We start from the raw sequence: 18697 nt of genomic DNA, 5'->3' as shown, positions 1-18697 counted from the left end.
ATGTACATAAACCAACATACAGGGTGGGGAAGCAAAATTTACAATATTTTGAGGGAGGGATTGAAAGACAGTGTATGACCAATTAGTTTAGTGAAAGTCATGAGAATTTATTTGCCACAAGAAAATTGACATAATAGAAAATGTTTTTATTCTATGTGTCCTCCTTCTTTCTCAATAACTGCCTTCACACGCTTCCTGAAACTTGCGCAAGTGTTCCTCAAATATTCGGGTGACAACTTCTCCCATTCTTCTTTAATAGTATCTTCCAGACTTTCTGGTAATAGTTTTGCTCATAGTCATTCTCTTCTTTACATTATAAACAGTCTTTATGGACACTCCAACTATTTTTGAAATCTCCTTTGGTGTGACGAGTGCATTCAGCAAATCACACACTCTTTGACGTTTGCTTTCCTGATTACTCATATGGGCAAAAGTTTCTGAAAAGGTATGGATAATAATGTTAGGTATGATTATGACATCAATATATGTTTGGTTTCAAAACAACTGACGTAGGGCCTGCTGAGAAAAAACAACTAAATGTTCATTATAAATTTTGCTTCCCCACCCTGTATATGTATAATAACACTTTATCATATACATTGAAAACATCAGCTAACTAATATTTTTGTCATTTGTTATCCGATTCCTCTTATAAAGTATGTAAGATTTAACACATTTATATTGCAGACCAGTGTAATTACCTCCGCCAAGGAGGTTATGTTTTTGCCAGGGTTTGTTTGTCTGTCTGTTTGTTTGTCTGTTCGTTAGTGTGCAACATAACTCAAAAAGTTCTGGACAGATTTTGATGAAATTTTCAGGGTTTGTTGGAAATGGGATAAGGAAGAAATTATTAACTTTTGGGGGTGATCCGGAAGAAATCCTGGATTCTGGATCACTTTGAAATTTTCGTTGACATTGTGGTAAATGGGGCCAAAATTTTTGTTTCCCAATATTTCGCTTAATTATTGACCAAAACTCATGAAATTTAACTCAGGAATTGACAATGGGGGTCCTCTATCACATTTCAAAGGCTGATCCGGATCTGATCCAGAAGGCGGATTTTATTTTAAAAAATAAATGTAGGATTTGTATCACCGATTATGTGGGGAATTTTTGCGCTTGGCGGAGGTCTGCGCTCTCCGAGTGCTTTTCTAGTTCATATATTAATGCATGTTGGAAACTATACATGATCAAAAACAAATTAATATTTGCAAAAAATGTCTCCATTCTGAATGTCTGGGGTTGCCAGAAATTTGTGATGTTAAAATGGGGTCACAAGCCAAAAAAGGATGGGAACCACTGGTTTATATGTAAAAAAAAAAAAAATCCAGTGCATGGCCTGAAAGAAGACTGTTTAAAGCACAAACAACACCCGACAGCTGAAGTGTGTGATAGGGCATATGGGGCTGAGGTAGCAGCAGCAGCAGCAGCACAGATAAGTGTTCCTGCAGACATCTATCAGTCACTGACATGCCAACCCCCTCTGAAAACACTTATCAGCATCAACAAAATGCACCTCATTTCCCCTGGGCAGTTGTATCTTTGCTCTGGTGTCGTGTAGAGAGGCTTTACAGATACATGCCCTTACAGACCATATAAGGAATGAAGAATGCCAAAAGTACCAGGCTCAAAAGAAACATCTGTACTCAACTCCTCATGCATGCTAGCTCTCCCTAAAACCTTCCTAGCTCCTGCTCCAGCTTCATACATGTAGGAGATTTAACAAGAACCAGCAGCATGAGCTGACCTCCTGGCTCTAGGAAGAGGAAATTAGAATTACACAGGTCGCACTGAAATAGTGTTAATCTTGTTGGGGGTGTAGTACAGTTGCTTTGAAGTTTAACAAAGCCTGTCTTGCCACATCTGTGTCAATCAGCAGAGGGCCACTAACACAGGCTGGCGGTCTGAGGGGTGGCCTCTGGGGCCCAAAGGCCTCGTTCACTGTTACTCAACTCAAATGTGCAAAGTTGTTAATGAGAAAAGTGCCTGTGCCTACCCAAGTTACATGTGTCATGAGGGTTTGTCTCTTATTTTATACAGGATAGATAGATAGATAGATAGATAGATAGATAGATAGATAGATAGATAGATAGATAGATAGATAGATAGATAGATAGATAGATAGATAGATAGATAGATAGATAGATAGATAGATAGATAGATAGATAGATAGATACAGGGGTTGGACAAAATAATGGAAACACCTTAAAAAAATCAACAAAATATAATTTAATATGTTGTAGGTCCACCTTTTGCGGCAATTACATCCTCAGTTCTCCAAGGTATTGATTCATACAACTTGTGAATTGTTTCCAAAGGAATTTTAAGCCATTCCTCAGTTAGAATACCCTCCAACTCTTTTAGAGACGATGGCGGTGGAAATCGACGTCTTACTTGAATCTCTAAAACTGACCATAAATGCTCAATAATGTTGAGGTCTGGGGACTGTGCCGGCCATACGAGATGCTCAACTTCATTAGAATGTTCCTCATGCCATTCTTTAACAATTCTAGCTGTATGGATTGGGGCATTATCATCTTGAGGTGAAGGTGTTTCCTTTATTTTGTCCAACCCCTGTAGATAGATAGATAGATAGATAGATAGATAGATAGATAGATAGATAGATAGATAGATAGATAGATAGATAGATAGATAGATAGATAGATAGATAGATAGATAGATAGATAGATAGATACTTGATTTCAAACACAAGTTGACAAAATAAATTACCAATTTAAACAGGACACTTCAATATGTTGAAGGAAATAATCTAAAAAGAAAAACAAATGTCACGAAATGTATATCATTATATATATACAGGGTGGGGAAGCAAAATTTACAATATTTTGAGGCAGGGATTGAAAGACAGTGTATGACCAATTAGTTTATTGAAAGTCATGAGAATTTATTTGTTACAAGAAAATTTTCATAATAGAAAATGTTTTTATTCTATGTGTCCTCCTTCTTTCTCAATAACTGCCTTCACACGCTTCCTGAAACTTGCGCAAGTGTTCCTCAAATATTCGGGTGACAACTTCTCCCATTCTTCTCTAATAGAATCTTCCAGACTTTCTGGTAATAGTTTTGCTCATAGTCATTCTCTTCTTTCCATTATAAACAGTCTTTATGGACACTCCAACTACTTTTGAAATCTCCTTTGGTGTGACGAGTGCATTCAGCAAATCACACACTCTTTGACGTTTGCTTTCCTGATTACTCATATGGGCAAAAGTTTCTGAAAAGGTATGGATAATAGTGTTAGGTATGATTATGACATCAATATATGTTTGGTTTCAAAACAACTGACGTAGTGCCTGCTAAGAAAAAACAACTAAATGTTCATTGTAAATTTTGCTTCCCTACCCTGTATATATGTATGATTTTGTTGTTCTTTTGATTGTTTTATTTTTACATATATCTTTATTAAAGTTTTAAGACACTACATATCTTTTCTGACATGAATTGGTAACATTATGTAGATCTCTCCAGAGCATAAACCCCCACAATCAAAAATTAAACGTGTGGTGTCCAGCTGAGTGGACATTTTTGCAACTTCATGAAAAATAGGTTCATAAGAATTTTTTTTTTTCATTATTATTTTTTTAAAATGTATTTACTTTGTTTTTTTTTATTTTTATTTTTCAGAAAATTTTCAATAGCATTGTTTTTTTCATGCCTAAAGAGGAATAAAAACACTCAGGAAAAAAAATTGATTTAGGTTCTCATAATTCGTGCATGAAAGGGTTAACAATACCTTATGTCCAAAAAGGAGTAGGAAGAAACTGAATAATAGCCAAACTGAATGCAGAATATCCAGAATGTGCTTGTGCTCGACAATAAATAATCATTACTGAAGCTGATTCTGATGCTTTATTGAAATGTAATGCATGTGAGTATGTTTATGACTACAGGTTTTAACAGTGGCAATGGTGTGTAAAGGAAAGCATGTAAAAAATAACACAAACGTAAATAAATACAGTAACAAAACTGAATAAAATTCAATACTGAATCTCAAATATAAAAACCAAATAAATTAGACAAAGTAGAAATATATGACGAAGCAACATTTTGTATCCATTAGATTTCTGTTTTCATTTTACTGACCTTGAAAGCTAGCTTGAAAAACAAAGAAAAAACATCAAAGTTTGTGATTGTCATCCTTCCTGAAGGTACCGGTGGATATAAATGTTCATTATTACTTTTACTGCACTTTATTTTATCCAGACACTACCGTGGACAATGGTTTAGATGTTTTTTTTTTCCATTTCACACTCCTCTACTGGGATGTTCTGAGCATTTGTGTTGATTTTCAGCGGGTTGGGGTGTATTTTCAACAGAAGTTCCATGACAATCAGGAGGATCAGAAGCTGCCGTCTCCGTTTTTATTTCTGGAAATGTGTGGTCGGGGTAGATGATCCTCAGCTGCTCTTCAAATGACTCTTTAAGTTTGTTGCTGGCTGAGGTCACCTCAGCATCAGCCTGCCATGAAAAAAGAAGCGAGGACAAAGGGGAAACAGTTTACGTGAGGAGTCAAGACTGACAGCTAGGATTAATAAAAGACAAAAGCTTTTTCTTTTTCCAGCAGTACCTCACTGAGGACTGAACAGTTCCCAAAGATGAACCTGATGTCTGCTACAAAGTCGGCAGGACTTTTATAGCACACACCCTGCTTCGCCTCCAGTCGTTTTTTCACACTGGAAAGATTAGTTGGTCCCTTTAAAGTCATCCTGTTTGTAGCACAGACCTACAGTATGTAGAATAGAATAGAATAGAATAGAATAGAATAGAATAGAATAGAATAAGTTGTATTGTCATTGCAAAATACAATTGTACAGTGCAAATTTAGTTTTACACTCTCCAACGTGCTCAAGCAAATACACACATTAATTATACAGTCAAGAATAAAAATATAAGTATAAAACAGTCAAGTAAAACGACAATGTAAGTATAAAAACAATCAAGTAAAAAGCGGTACACACACATACACACACACACAAAAGTGAGTCAAGTGTCAAATATACAGGTGACAGTTACGACTATAGTGTTAAGTATTTTTAAATGAAGTGGGTAGTGCAATGTTTTGAGTTGAGTTCTGTTACTAGTACAAACCAGCAGAGTGCGATTACATTATAAAGTGACATAAGTGATTATATGTTCTGGTTCAGAGTAGCCACAGCTCTGGGATAGAAACTGTTGTTAAACCCTGCTGTGTGGTTGGAGGTGGCTCTGTAGCGTCTGCCTGATGGCAGCAGCTCCAACAGGTGATGGCCCGGGTGTGTGGGGTGTAGAGAGACAGAGATAATTAAATGTCATTGGCAGAGGGTGAAGTTAAATTACACTGGTCAACAACAAATTTATTGTTTACGTTTTTTGAGTTGATTTAAGATATTTTGGTGTGCTGAATCCAAAAATCACATTAATTTTGCTCAATCAGGGCAACTTTCTGAACTATGCTACATATTGGCTTTTTAACATTTTTGCTTACATTTATGGGCATTTTCACATCATATGATACAAAATTCTTTCATATTTCTTGCAATAAACGAGTTCTGAAGATTTTACTTTTGCCAATTTATGATTAATGTTTTTTTTAATATTACAGGTGAATGAAATGGCTTCGACTAGAAGATCTTGCAAAAATAAGCCTGACGTATTCTGCTACATCTGCGGTGAATACACCATTGTACCTAACAGGAATCCTGTTACAAAATGATTTTTTTTCTCTTAAAACCTATTTTGGGTGAGAACTATATAAAAAATCAACTGATAAAGTCACAAAAATGTAATCAATTTTGTGAGAAGATCAAATTTTTCAAAACCAAATTAGCAAAAAACCCTGACCTGATTGAGAAAAACAGACGTCATTTTTGGATTTAGCGGTGCAAAATGGTCCTAATTCAGTTGAAAAAACCTAGACAACTTGCAAAAAACATTTTTTTGCAACCCAGTGTTATAATATCTGATACCTTTAAAAAACATTTTAATCCCCCTCGGCCAAATATAGTGTAAGATTCTGTTGAAAGTTACTGCCCTATACTTTAGATTAGATTGTCTTCGTGTAAAACTTATTACATACATATTTATATTTGAAAATACTCAAATATTCAAACTGCACAAGGCACAAGGCCATTTGACCTTGAAAAATTAGGTCAAGGTCACCTATTTTAAAAAGGCTTCTGCTCCATGCCAAGATGCATCCACAGTATAAATTTGGTGCAGATATCTCAATGCATTCTTAGATAATGCGATTATGTTGTTGAATGGACAGACAGACAGACAGACGACAAAACCATTACAATACCCCTTCAACCATTTCTGTCCGAGGGGTAAAAATGACACATTAAAAGTGCAATAAAAAGTTTGAGATGTTTCTGTGATTACGTGGATATAAGAAATGATTTTCAAGCTTTTTTATAAATATAGGATTCAGTAAATAAATAAAGTTGTATTACTAAACCTACACATAGTTAATTAAATTATCCTCTCATCTTTACAAGAGCCCATTCTGCAGCTGTCACCAAATTGCTGTATCGTAACCATATACTATATACTAAATACTACATATTACATATCATTAAAACTATAGGTAAATTAAACCCCCATGAGATGTTAATCCCATGACTGTTTATTCTGTGGTCGGTCATGCTTCCAGACTCACCGGGGGGGCCGCGGGCTCACAGAACTCTGAGCTCAGTTCACTGCAAAACAAGTGCAGCAACAGCCTCTCACACTTCTGCAGCATTGGAAAAAGACATCGGACTTAATAAATGTCAGCTGATAACCTGATAACCAAACACAAACATACAGGTGTGATTAATTAAGACAAGTGGCACCATTCCTTGAGATTTATCTCATCATTAGTTGTTATTCTAAATCATGTAGATAAGGTTGACATGTAGAGTTGCAACACTGAAGCCTGTTCTCTATCACATCAAGATAAATGTGTTATTAAATAAACAACTGATCAACCCACCTGTGGTTGTGACTATATTCTGCAAACCAAAAGTCAAAACAACTACTTCTCCAAATACCAATAGTATCATATAATAAAAATCAAAGAAATGAACAAGGAAATACATAGCAGAAATGATTATAAAGACATCCGGATACTATTGACGGTTGGACAGTTTTACATGATAATGTGATGATGTGAGAAAATGGGATTCAAATATGAAGCCAACACCAGAATGAGACTTTGGCTTGGAGTTAACCAACATCGCCCTCATGAAACAATGACATGTGGTTAGAAACATTATCCTCACCCCAGACATAAATACTGCTTAGAGAAACCATAGAGAGGAAAACATTAGGAACTACTTTTATATGTCAGCACAGAGATTCATATCAAAAATAGAGCATGTGAAAATGGAAAGAGAAAAACAGGCCGCTGTAGCAGAAACAACAAATATGCAAATAATCATGACAAAGTATCAGATAAATCTCCATTCAGTCTGAAGAGAGCTCCAGTTTGGAACCCGATGAAGAGGCAGTCTGGGATTGAATTATTGCCTTTCTAAGTTAAATAAGGACAAGATAGCATTTAATAGGAACACTTTCAGACAAAAAAAAATAAAAAGCTATAAAAAGTAGAGATGCACAGATATACTGATGGGACATTGTAATTAGCATATAAGATTTTACTGCATATTAAAGGTTTATTCATTCAAAGATAAAGTGATCAAGGGCTGAAATAGTAAATATAAAACAGTAACTTAATAGTATTTTTTCTGTTTCTTTGTTAAGCAGAGGTAAACTAGAAGCACTTGGAGAGCGCAGACCTCCGCCAAGGCTGATCAGTGGCCCCCCCCGTGGGCCCCCCCACCCCCGATCACCACCAAAATTTAATCATTTCTTCCTTATCCCATTTCCAACAAACCCTGAAAATTTCATCCAAATCTGTCCATAACTTTTTGAGTTATGTTGCACACTAACGGACAAACAAACAAAAAAACAAACAAACCCTGGCAAAAACATAACCTCCTTGGCAGAGGTAATAAAAACAAAACAAAAACAAAGTAACATCTGTATGGATGTTAGATAATGGCCAACATGTTATTGTAAATATTGGTATTGAAAGAGTTTTGCAAAATTGGTGAAATGACAACAATAAAGTTTTTTCCTCCATTCCACCTGTAATTCACTTCATTCAGCTTATTACAATCCACAGTATTTTCATAGTAAGCAGTTTCCATGGTAGGATAAATCAAGCTGTGAAACCTCTAATATTCATGCTTGTCATGACTACATAGTTGGTTTTTAGGTAGTTCCATCTATTTATTTCTAATCACTACAATGATTATTTTTCTCTAATTGTATTTATTAAAAACGGCACTGACTCGTTTGTCCACACAGAGGATTCCTCCCTCAGAATCGGGCTCCTTCTTTACTTTTTTGGCTTCAGGCTGGTTATCACAGTCATACTCCATTTCAGGCGCTAACAAAGCACGACAGAGAGAACAAAACCAGCTCCCACTAAAAAACAAAAGAGAGACAAACTCAGCCAGTCATAAACCAGTGAACAGGAAGTTATTCTGACACATGCATTATGCTGCGATCAGACATCAAATCTCACAGCTTAAAATATGTCATACATTCTGAAAAGTTTTAATGGTTCACTGCCTGTTCACCAGATAAAAATGGTTTCTTAACTGTAATGCATAAAAATTAGTTAATTCTAAGTTTTCTTGTGTTCATATGAGACCAGCATTACAGTATACATCAGGGGTGTCAAACATGCAGCCCGTGGGCCAAAACCGGCCTGCCAAAGGTTCCGGTCCAGCCCGCGGGATGAATTTGCAAAGTGCAAAAATTACACTTAAGATACATCAAGGATGTCGAACTCGTTTTAGTTCAGGTTCCACATGCAGAACAATGTGATCTCAACTAAAATAATAGCATAATAACCTGTAAATAATGACTCCAAATTTTCTTATTTTAATGTGAAAAACATTACACCTACAGGATGGGGAAGCAAAATTTACAATATTTTGAGGAAGGGATTGAAAGACAGTGTATGACCAATTAGTTTATTCAAAGTCATGAGAATTTATTTGCCACAAGAAAATTTACATAATAGAAAATGTTTTTATTCTATGTGTCCTCCTTCTTTCTCAATAACTGCCTTCACACACTTCCTGAAACTTGCGCAAGTGTTCCTCAGATATTCGGGTGACAACTTCTCCCATTCTTCTTTACTAGTATCTTCCAGACTTTCTGGTAATAGTTTTGCTCATAGTCATTCTCTTCTTTCTATTATAAACAGTCTTTATGGACACTCCAACTATTTTTGAAATCTCCTTTGGTGTGACAAGTGCATTCAGCAAATCACACACTCTTTGACGTTTGCTTTCCTGATTACTCATATGGGCAAAAGTTTCTGAAAAGGTATGGATAATAGTGTTAGGTATGATTATGACATCAATATATGTTTGGTTTCAAAACAATTGACGTAGTGCCTGCTGAGAAAAAACAACTAAATGTTCATTGTAAATTTTGCTTCCCCACCCTATACAAATAATGATAACTCCAAATTTTTCTCTTTGTTTTAGTGTAAAAACATACATTAAATTATGAAAATATTAACATTTACAAATATCCTTTAACAATAAAATGTGAAAAACCTGAAATTTTGAAAGTGAGATTTTAACATTATTTTTCCTGTTATTAAATATTGTGTGCCTTTGTAGATCCAATTCGTAATATGCATGTATAAATGGTAAGTTGAGGAGTAATATTGTTAAAATTGCACTTATTTTTCTCAAGAAATTTCAGGTTTTTTTAGGTTATTCACATCATTTGTAAATGTACATATTTTCATAATTTAATTTAATTTGCACTAAAATAAAGAGAAAAATTTGGAGTCGTCATTATTTACAGGTTATTATGTTATTGTTTTACTGGTCTGGCCACTTGAGATCAATTTGGGCTTAATGTGGCCCCTGAACTAAAATAAGTTTGACACCCCTGGTATACCATCATCACTGTCGGGCGGAAAACTCTTATGTCCAAAACGGTTATTTTTCAGGAAACTGGAAAAACTACATGTATTCTAATTAAATTTATGGAGTTAAGAGATGTAGTCACAAGCTGTTTTCGACACTTTTCATTGGTTGAATATTTCTAAAACCATCATACCAATGTGAAGACTGAGTAATCAGAAAAAAAAAAAAAAAAAAACCCACCAAAAATGGACTTACAAGGTTCCCACCCAACAGCAACAATATAGTACATTTCCTGTGTGTGCTTGCCTGGGAGAATTGAGGAGACTTGGAACGTGACACTTCAGGTGAAACACTTTGGGACACTTATCACAACTCAGCAGCTCCCCTCCAGTCCGACACACAGCACACAAGGCTTCATTAGCGTCCTCCAGCTGAGCATGATGCTTGTTTACCTCGTGTTGTCCTGGTGAACGGATGTGTTTTGGAGTAGTCTCACTTTGGCTTTGGGGGTTTTCGTCTGAGCTTTGGAGAGGTAAAGGGACTTTGTTTTCTTCCACTTGGGCATTTATCTGAAGTTGGTCACCTGTGCTGTCGGGAAGGCTGGCTCTCTGGTTAGCTTGTACCTGAAATCCACATAAAAAGATTAAAAAAAAATTTGAAAATGGGTATTATTATATTAGTGTATATAAGAATAAGGATGTGTTATGTTGTTGTTGTTGTTGTTGTTGTTGTTGTTATTATATTAATATTCATATAAAATAATGATTGCTATATAGATATCATAAGGAATAGGGATTGGGGGTAGGAGTATATGCGTTTTTACTTCTTCCTACTCCTTTTCGAGCATGTTTAATTTCATTTATTTTATTTCTTTTTTTCTTTTGTTTACTTAACCTTTAATGTATCATTACCGATATTTTGTCAGTTGATTTTGTTTGATTTCACTGTCTACATGTTCAAACTAAAGATTTCAATCAATCAATCAAAAAAAAAAATACACTTCAGATTGACTTTGGTCTACATGCAAAACTGGAATAATGAATGTAGTATAAAGACATTCTTAAGATTCAGTGAGATTTGGGGAGATTTAGGAGGATCTACACGGTGTCCATAAAGTCCTTTTGCAATTTAACAAATTTATTACAAATACACAAATCTGTGGAAAACAGATATTGAAGTCTCATTTAATAAACCTCTATATTTGCACCATTACTTGCATGAAGCACATCAAGACTGCATTAGATTTCTTGTCATGTTGGCTGTAGCATAGCCTCGTTATTAGCATCAATGGCGGCAGTAATCTTTTACGTCAGGTCGTTGATGTCCCATATCTTTGTTCGATATCTTTAACATAACTCAATAGAAAGAAATCCAGGAGAATGATATAATAATGGATTAGATTTCTATAGCGCTCCAACCATCCATACACCAGTGTGAGTGACACTGGAGCCAAGGAGGGTAAAGTGTCTTGCCCAAGAACACAATGGACAGAGTGGGATTCAAACCGCCAACCGCCAGTTATTGGACAACCAGCTCTACAATCTGAGCCATGGCTGCCCCTGTCTAGTGAACACAGTTTCCAGGGAATTGAGCCGTCCCTTCCAATCCACTGGACTGGAAATGTTTGATTTGGGAACCCACCAACACCAGCCCCCATTGTGGTGGTGCACCATCTACCCTGGTAAATTATGGTTGGTTGAAGGTCATCGAGTGAAGGATTTCATGTACCTTAGGAGTGTCATCAGCAACGACAGAGGGATATCTAAGGATATAGAGGGGCGCATAGGGAAAGCTAAAGCTGCATTCTGACAACTAAAGCCAGTGTGGAGGGCAAAAAACATCACTATAAGAACCAAACTTCGGATCTTCGAAACAAACGTCAAGTCTATTCTCCTGTACGGATGCGAAACTTGGGGTCTCTCAAAGATGAACATCAAAACGCTTCAGACATTTGCCAATAAAAGATTACAATACATCTTAGGCATTTGGTGGCAAAAAAGGATCAGCAATCAGGCCTTGCTGGAGAGAACAAGTCAAGAGCCAGTTGAGACTACAATAAGAAGGAAGTGGCGATTGATAGGTCACACTTTCCGAAAGCCACATACATCCATCACCAGAAAAGCACTTGACTGGAACCCCCAGGGGAAAACAAAAAGAGGAAGGCCACGATTGTCTTGGAGAAGAGGTGTCACAAAAGATCTAACCCACGCCAACACCTCATGGCAAGAGGCAAAGAAGACTGCTTGTGACTGCAGGAGATGGAGATCCTTCAACGAGGCCCTGTGCTCCAGAGTGGGTGAAGAGGATTAAGCCAAGTTAAGTCAAGAAGGTCATCAAGCTGTGGTGCCACATATTCAGTCAAAAGGTCAAGGTTAACATTTGTACTAATTGATCTCTCATTGAAGAAAAATGAACCAATGATTCGATCTCATCATTTGCTTTTGTAATGCTCTTTTAAATTGTAAAGAAACTTTGTGGACACCTTGCAGTTTAAGAACAAGAATATCTGCAACCTCAACACTAGATGCCATAAATATTACTCACTCAACCTTTCACACAGAGTTCAATGTGGCAGCAGTATTTTTATCCTGTGTTTGCTTTGTCTAAATTCCTATGGTACTTGTCGGATTCTTTTAAGCTCTGTAAAACTGTACAAAACTGTCTCATATTAACGTCTACATTTTCTTGCTTTACCCACCATCTATATATCCCCGTAATGGTTTTATTCTGTTGTGTTTGCTTTCTCTGTGCTAACACTGAATTTTGTTTTATTGTTTTAGTGGCATCTGGATGAAGAAAACAGCTGAAAATTTACCATTTGGCACATTTATTGTATTGCTCATTGTTGTTCACTGTCCCTGAATAAATAAACAAATAAATACAAAAGAAAGAAATAAACATTTGTAGAATATAGTAACAGTAAGGTCACTGGTTCCATACAAAGAAGATTATATTTCTGAAATTTGTCGTTTACAGAATAATCTGACAGACTGTAAAAGTCTCTCTGGGAATAAGTGTTGTAAATTTACATTGACTACAAACACTGTGATCTGCTCTGGGTTTATCTACTATATGTACATGTGTATGACTATTTCAAATAAACCCTGAACAATAAACAATAACTAAAACTAACAAGATTATAGTCATCTTTTAAACAAACATTAAACAACAGGTTTTCAGATAGCAGCATGTAGTGTACGTAAAGTAGAATACAGATATGGAAAATGAATCTGCAAGACTCATTGTCTTCTTACGTAGCTACTGTCATCATCTGGCTCGTCCTTGATGTTAATGATGGGTCCTGGTGAAGACCGTCGTCGTTTCCTGATTGCTGAGTCCACTGCTCCATTAGCTTGCTGTGTTTCTGGAGGTTTCCAGGAAACAGTCCTTGGGAAAAGGTAATAATGAATTGGCACAAAATGAAAGTCACTGAAGAGACAACTGGAACAGACTGGACTCGTATAAAGACCAAGTTTATGCATGTGAGTGTCTGTATTTTCTGAAAGCGACACAGCTGTCTACATACCCTGGTTTCTCCTCCATAGACACAGCAACATACCCTGAAGAGCTCTGCTCCCCTTGCACTTAGAAGAAAATAGAAAACGTATGTGGATGTTTTTATTCAGAATAAAACTGCACAGAACTTTACACAGATCAGCCACAACATTATTACTACTGCCAGATGAAGAATAATAATGGTGAATATTTCATTACAATAACACGTCAGCACATGTAGGTGGGATATATTAAGCAGCAAGTGAGCATTTAGCCTTAAAAATTGATTGAAGCATCAACACTGTGAAGAGTAAGGATTTAAATGATTTAGGGTCAAACTGTAATAGCAAGGTGACTGGGTCAGAGCAGGTCTTGTTGGGTGTTCCTTGTCTGCAGTGGTTTGTGGGTCTAGGGAAGGACAACCAGATCACAATCCAATCGAACATTTGTGGGATGTGCTAGGAAAAGAAGTCCAATCCAAGGAGGCCACCCTCACAACTTACAAAACTTAAAGGATCTGCTGTTAACGTCTTGGTGCCAGATACCACAGCACACCTTCAGACGGCTGCAGGAGTCTGTGCTTTAGATCACAGGTGTCAAATGTGTGGCCCGTGGGCCAAAACCGGCCCGCCACAGGGTCCAATCCGGTCTGTGAGATGAATTTGGAAAATGCAAAAACTACACTGAAGGTATTAATAAACAAAGGTGTCAAAATCATTTTAGATCAGGTTCCAAATACAGACCAATTTGTTCTCAAGTGGGTCAGACCAGTGAAATACTACCATAAAAACCTATAAAAAATGAACACTGCAAAATTGTCTTTGTTTTAGTATAAAAAAGTAAAATTACTAGGGCTGGGCAAGTTAACGCGTTATTACCGCGTTAACGCAGTCATTAAATAACGCCGACAATTTTTTTAATCTCCCATTAATGCCGTTCTGCCTTTCAAGCAAGTCTTAATTCATTTATACATACGGACTCTTATTTTATTTTATTCTGGCGCTCCACACGCACCAAGCGCTGGTGCTGGTGTAGCTGAGAGGAGAAAAGTGAGCGAACTTTCCAAGTAATGCTGAATCAAATTTTGTTTAACTCCTGCAGAAGCAACGCCTGTATGTATCAATCATTCTGTTGTTTGCTAAATAATTTCACAAGCAAACGTGCCATTAGAAACATGTTTATGATGTTATTTTGGATGTGTTTATTACAATGTGTTATTAACATGTTTAAGCTAATTCGTTTATGCTAGCAGTCGGAGATGGGTTGCTAATTCTTTATGCAGGCTCATGCTAAGTTTATGTAAATTCATTGGTTGTGTTTAGGTATAAAATGCCAGCCTTTGAACTAACCATTACTTATTTGCGATGCGATTAGCTCGATGCTAACTTGAATGGGAAAATCCATAGACATGCTAACGATTAGCATTTACAGATTAATTTAAGATTTACGTCTTTTTATCCAGCAACAAAGGTTTGCATCAGAGATACTTTATACTATTAATTCTTACAACAACCGAACATAAAATACTCAGAGGTAAACGTTTTTTGGGCCATAGAAACAGAGTGAAAGAAACGTGTCTATTAGTTCCTTCTTATGTTCGAACTGACTACGGGATCAATGAAAGGACAAAACATACATTAGTGCAACTTATTCCGACCACTAGAGGGCCCCCTTTGCTTGCTTTTAACAACTGAACATCAAATATTATTGGGCTTATTCGTATTAGAACTTATTAGTGGGCTTAAGACTCCTGTCAATCACTCATATGCAGAAATAAACTGGTGTGGACATAAACATGGAGAAAAGTACCAGTCTTTTACGTGGACATTTTCATTTTAAATGTCTTCAGATGGTGCGGTTGAGAAGGACAAAGTTGTTTGGAAGCACTGCAATGTGGAATTATTTTTATCACCGGAGTACTTCCAGTCTGAAATATCACTTAAAGGCAATACACACTGTTGATGCCGGCACCCCCCCGCCCCCCCATATAACTATGCGATTAATTGCAGAAATCCACGAGATTAATTGCGATTAAAAATTTTAATCGCTGCCCAGCACTAAAAATTACATGAAAATGTGTACATTTACAAACTATCCTTTAACAAAAAAATGTAATAATCAGAACAAATATGAACAACCTGAAATGTCTTAAGAGAAGTAAGTGCAATTTTACCAATATTATATCTATTACTAAATGTTTTGTGTATTTGTAATTGTAATGGAGGTTGAAAAGCGCATGTGTAAATGATAACCAGAGGCATAATATTGTTAAAATTGCACTTATTTTCCTTAAGACATTTCAGGTTATTCATGTTATTCAGATTTATAAGGAAACTTTGTATATATAAGCATTGTCAAAATGTATATTTACTTTTTTCACTGTTATTTAACTGGTCCAGGCCGCTTGAGATCATACTGGGCTATATGTCGCCCTTGAATTAAAATGAGTTTGACACCCCTGCTTTAGATCTTAGCTCTTTGGATGGCAAAAGGGGGGGCTACACAATATTAGATAACTGGTAAAAATACTATGGTTGATTTGAATATATATATTAGGATGCAAATAACTAAAGACATACTGTGTCTGTGTGGCAAAGAAACTGGTAGACTCTGGGGATAATTTGGCCTCAGAAGATATACTGGATGACCATCTGCATCATTCCTCCTGTTTATGTATATGGGATCCATCTAAAAAAAAAAACATAGTGTCATTAATACCATAGATAATTTAGAAACTGAGGCTCATCTGCATTCATTAACATAAATCACTTGCCGTCTGTTGTGACTGATGTGAAGTCATGTTACCATTGATGGGCAGTGGGTCAATATGGTTACACAAAGGTAAAGAGAACAATATATCAATAGGTTTAGACTGATAGCTGGAACGGCTTCCTATTGTCATCAAGGGCTAGAAATGAATAAAAGAGATAAGATGGACAGCATTCCTGTCAGTCTATTGAAGTATATAATGACAGAGACATCATGTCAAAGGGTGCACATTCACTATCCTGGAAACAACCAGAACTAAGAGGACTGTACCCTAACTCTCCTACTTATTCTTGATCTATTGTAGTTCCAACCTTGCAGGTGCAGTATCATTTATCTTACTACATCTCATATAATAAGATATAGTGTTCCTATGAAAAAAAAAAAAATGTATGTGTCTACCTTAGTTTAATTCAAATATATGTACCCTGAGACACCATTATACTGCACCTGAAATAATAAAAAATGCTGCAGTGAGCTGTTTTTAACAAGTAGTAAGCTATTAGTTTTAATTTATTTCTTAATTGTATGAAATTCAACTTGCATGGGGCAGAAACTTACTACGTCAGCTTTTAGTTTATCAAACAACAATAAAATGGCATTTGTCTTACTATATCTGACCATTAAATATAATACCAAAGACAGCAGAGTTAGTTCAATACAAAGAGTGTAAGCAGGGAGAAAGAGCCATAGTCTTCAGTATATGTAATGCAGAAATACTGGGATATTTCTCAACTTTTGAGATCATGCAGCTGTAACGGCTTGTTCATGTCAGTATGATGAAATTTCAGTCTGCGTATTACAAGCCAGCGTTGTCCTGTGAATATGCCTATATAGTACTTGAGAGTTGTAACCAAAACACCCTGTGAAATAGACTAAACAACTTGGATGACGAGATATTATCAACCATTTCTTATGGAACTTTGGGTGCGTCCTGTGTCACATGTGGGCTGACTGTTGTACTCTAAATCTCTGCTTTATTTTATGATTTTGTGTCATAAGCCAGTGTAAGACTTAAATTCAACTTGACAAGGAAAGACATAAATTGCTAAGGATGTGAAGGCTGTCAGCTCTATTTAGGACAATGCCATCTGCTGTCAGTGCATGTTAAGAGGCCCTGTCACTCAAATGGACACATGCACACAGAAATGCACACTAACCTGGGGTGTAAACCCAGGGCTTGGTAGGCTACTAGTCGGGCTGACGTGGTTAGGAGGAGGTGCCATGAACCTGCGACCCAGCTGTGGAGACACACGGGAGGGGGAGGCTCCCTGCAGGGGCCTCGGTACCGTTCGCTGAAGTCGAACACTCTGATACCACGTCCATGGTGGAGGTGGTGGCCTGGACTGCCAGTGGGCCTGCGGGTTCAGCCTGTCTACCTGCATCTGGAGCTGAGCCAGAGTGTTATGTGAGGCTCCCAGGGCAAAGCTGTGGGGTGAGCCTGAGGGGCCCTGCCCAGGCTGGGAAGGCTGATGGAGGATGCCCTGAAAGCCCCCCTGCTGGTGGCCTGGTACACTCTCCACAACTAAAGAGCCTGAGGGGACATAGACACAGACACAGGAGAAGCATAATAAGTAGGGGTGAAAAATGCACAGTGCAGACAGAACTTCTCCAGAGAATCATGTGGAGGAGCAGTTTTGGGAAGTAATGCGGTAAAAAATGGGGAAAGGCATTAAAAGACAAGCAGGAGCTTCTATGAGGGGTAAGTAAGATATTAATTGATAAAAATGGAGGTGAAGAAAAAGCATGTAAACTGAAATACGGAGCAGTAAAATGAATGTGAAGTGAGAGATGGAATGATAAATTATCGAGTGATTTGATTAATTTAAAAGCTGATGAGATGATATGATGGTGGTATGATGAAAACAGACCCATGTTTCATCATTCTGCCTGACTTACATGCATCATTCATTATTCACAACACAACATTAACTTTCATCATTTAGTAAAATGGAGTCAGAGGTAGGGGTAAGAATAATAACAATAAAAATGGGAAGTGATAAAAAAAAAAAGTATGTGAATTGAAAAATAGAGACAAATTGCCAATTGATTTGATAAACTTGATTGAGAGTCTTTCTCTGACAGCCTACCATTCATAATTCACAAAAGCCAACTGACATTTATCATTTACAGTAAGCAAACGCTATTGCTTCCACCCAAATTGTCCATATCTGTATTGTATGCGATGGTATGTCTGTAGACAGAAGTTGAGAGCAGCTTGCTGAGTGGACATTTTTATCATTCATGTTTTCTTTTGTCTGTTTTAATCTATTAATTCATGTTACTTCCACTCATCATAGTCTGCAACTAATGCTCATTCTGTCACAAAAATCATACTTGACCTCTGTGTTGAATAACTGTATATCCTTATATCATAGCTATTTTCATTTTCCTTGATATTTTCAATACATTTTTTTTTTTTTTATAGGACTTTTCAGTAGCATTTTGCAAAACTGTTAAACTGCGAGCCCTTTGAATCATTTAAAGTTGTTTCG

General features: G+C 36.7%; 1 protein-coding gene across 1 annotated transcript in view; it reads right to left on the bottom strand.

The window, feature by feature from the left end:
• Nucleotides 1-3754: 3754 nt before the first annotated feature.
• LOC115421568 (transcription intermediary factor 1-alpha-like) overlaps nt 3755-18697 on the bottom strand; it is a 30221-nt gene continuing 15278 nt past the window's right edge. Inside the window, exons 9-18 of the mRNA XM_030137505.1 lie at nt 17363-17736; nt 16210-16344; nt 16016-16124; nt 13468-13525; nt 13196-13328; nt 10248-10564; nt 8337-8472; nt 6659-6733; nt 4589-4744; nt 3755-4479 (exon numbers count right to left, since the gene is read on the bottom strand). Of these exons, the coding sequence (XP_029993365.1) occupies nt 4267-4479; nt 4589-4744; nt 6659-6733; nt 8337-8472; nt 10248-10564; nt 13196-13328; nt 13468-13525; nt 16016-16124; nt 16210-16344; nt 17363-17736 (1706 nt within the window). The 3' untranslated portion in view covers nt 3755-4266. The remainder of the gene's footprint in view (nt 4480-4588; nt 4745-6658; nt 6734-8336; nt 8473-10247; nt 10565-13195; nt 13329-13467; nt 13526-16015; nt 16125-16209; nt 16345-17362; nt 17737-18697) is intronic.

Source organism: Sphaeramia orbicularis, chromosome 6 (genome assembly GCF_902148855.1).
Source record: "Sphaeramia orbicularis chromosome 6, fSphaOr1.1, whole genome shotgun sequence".
NCBI classification, from domain to species: domain Eukaryota; kingdom Metazoa; phylum Chordata; class Actinopteri; order Kurtiformes; family Apogonidae; genus Sphaeramia; species Sphaeramia orbicularis.
Note: the sequence above shows the minus strand (reverse complement) of the source record. Positions and strands in the feature narration are given on the sequence as shown.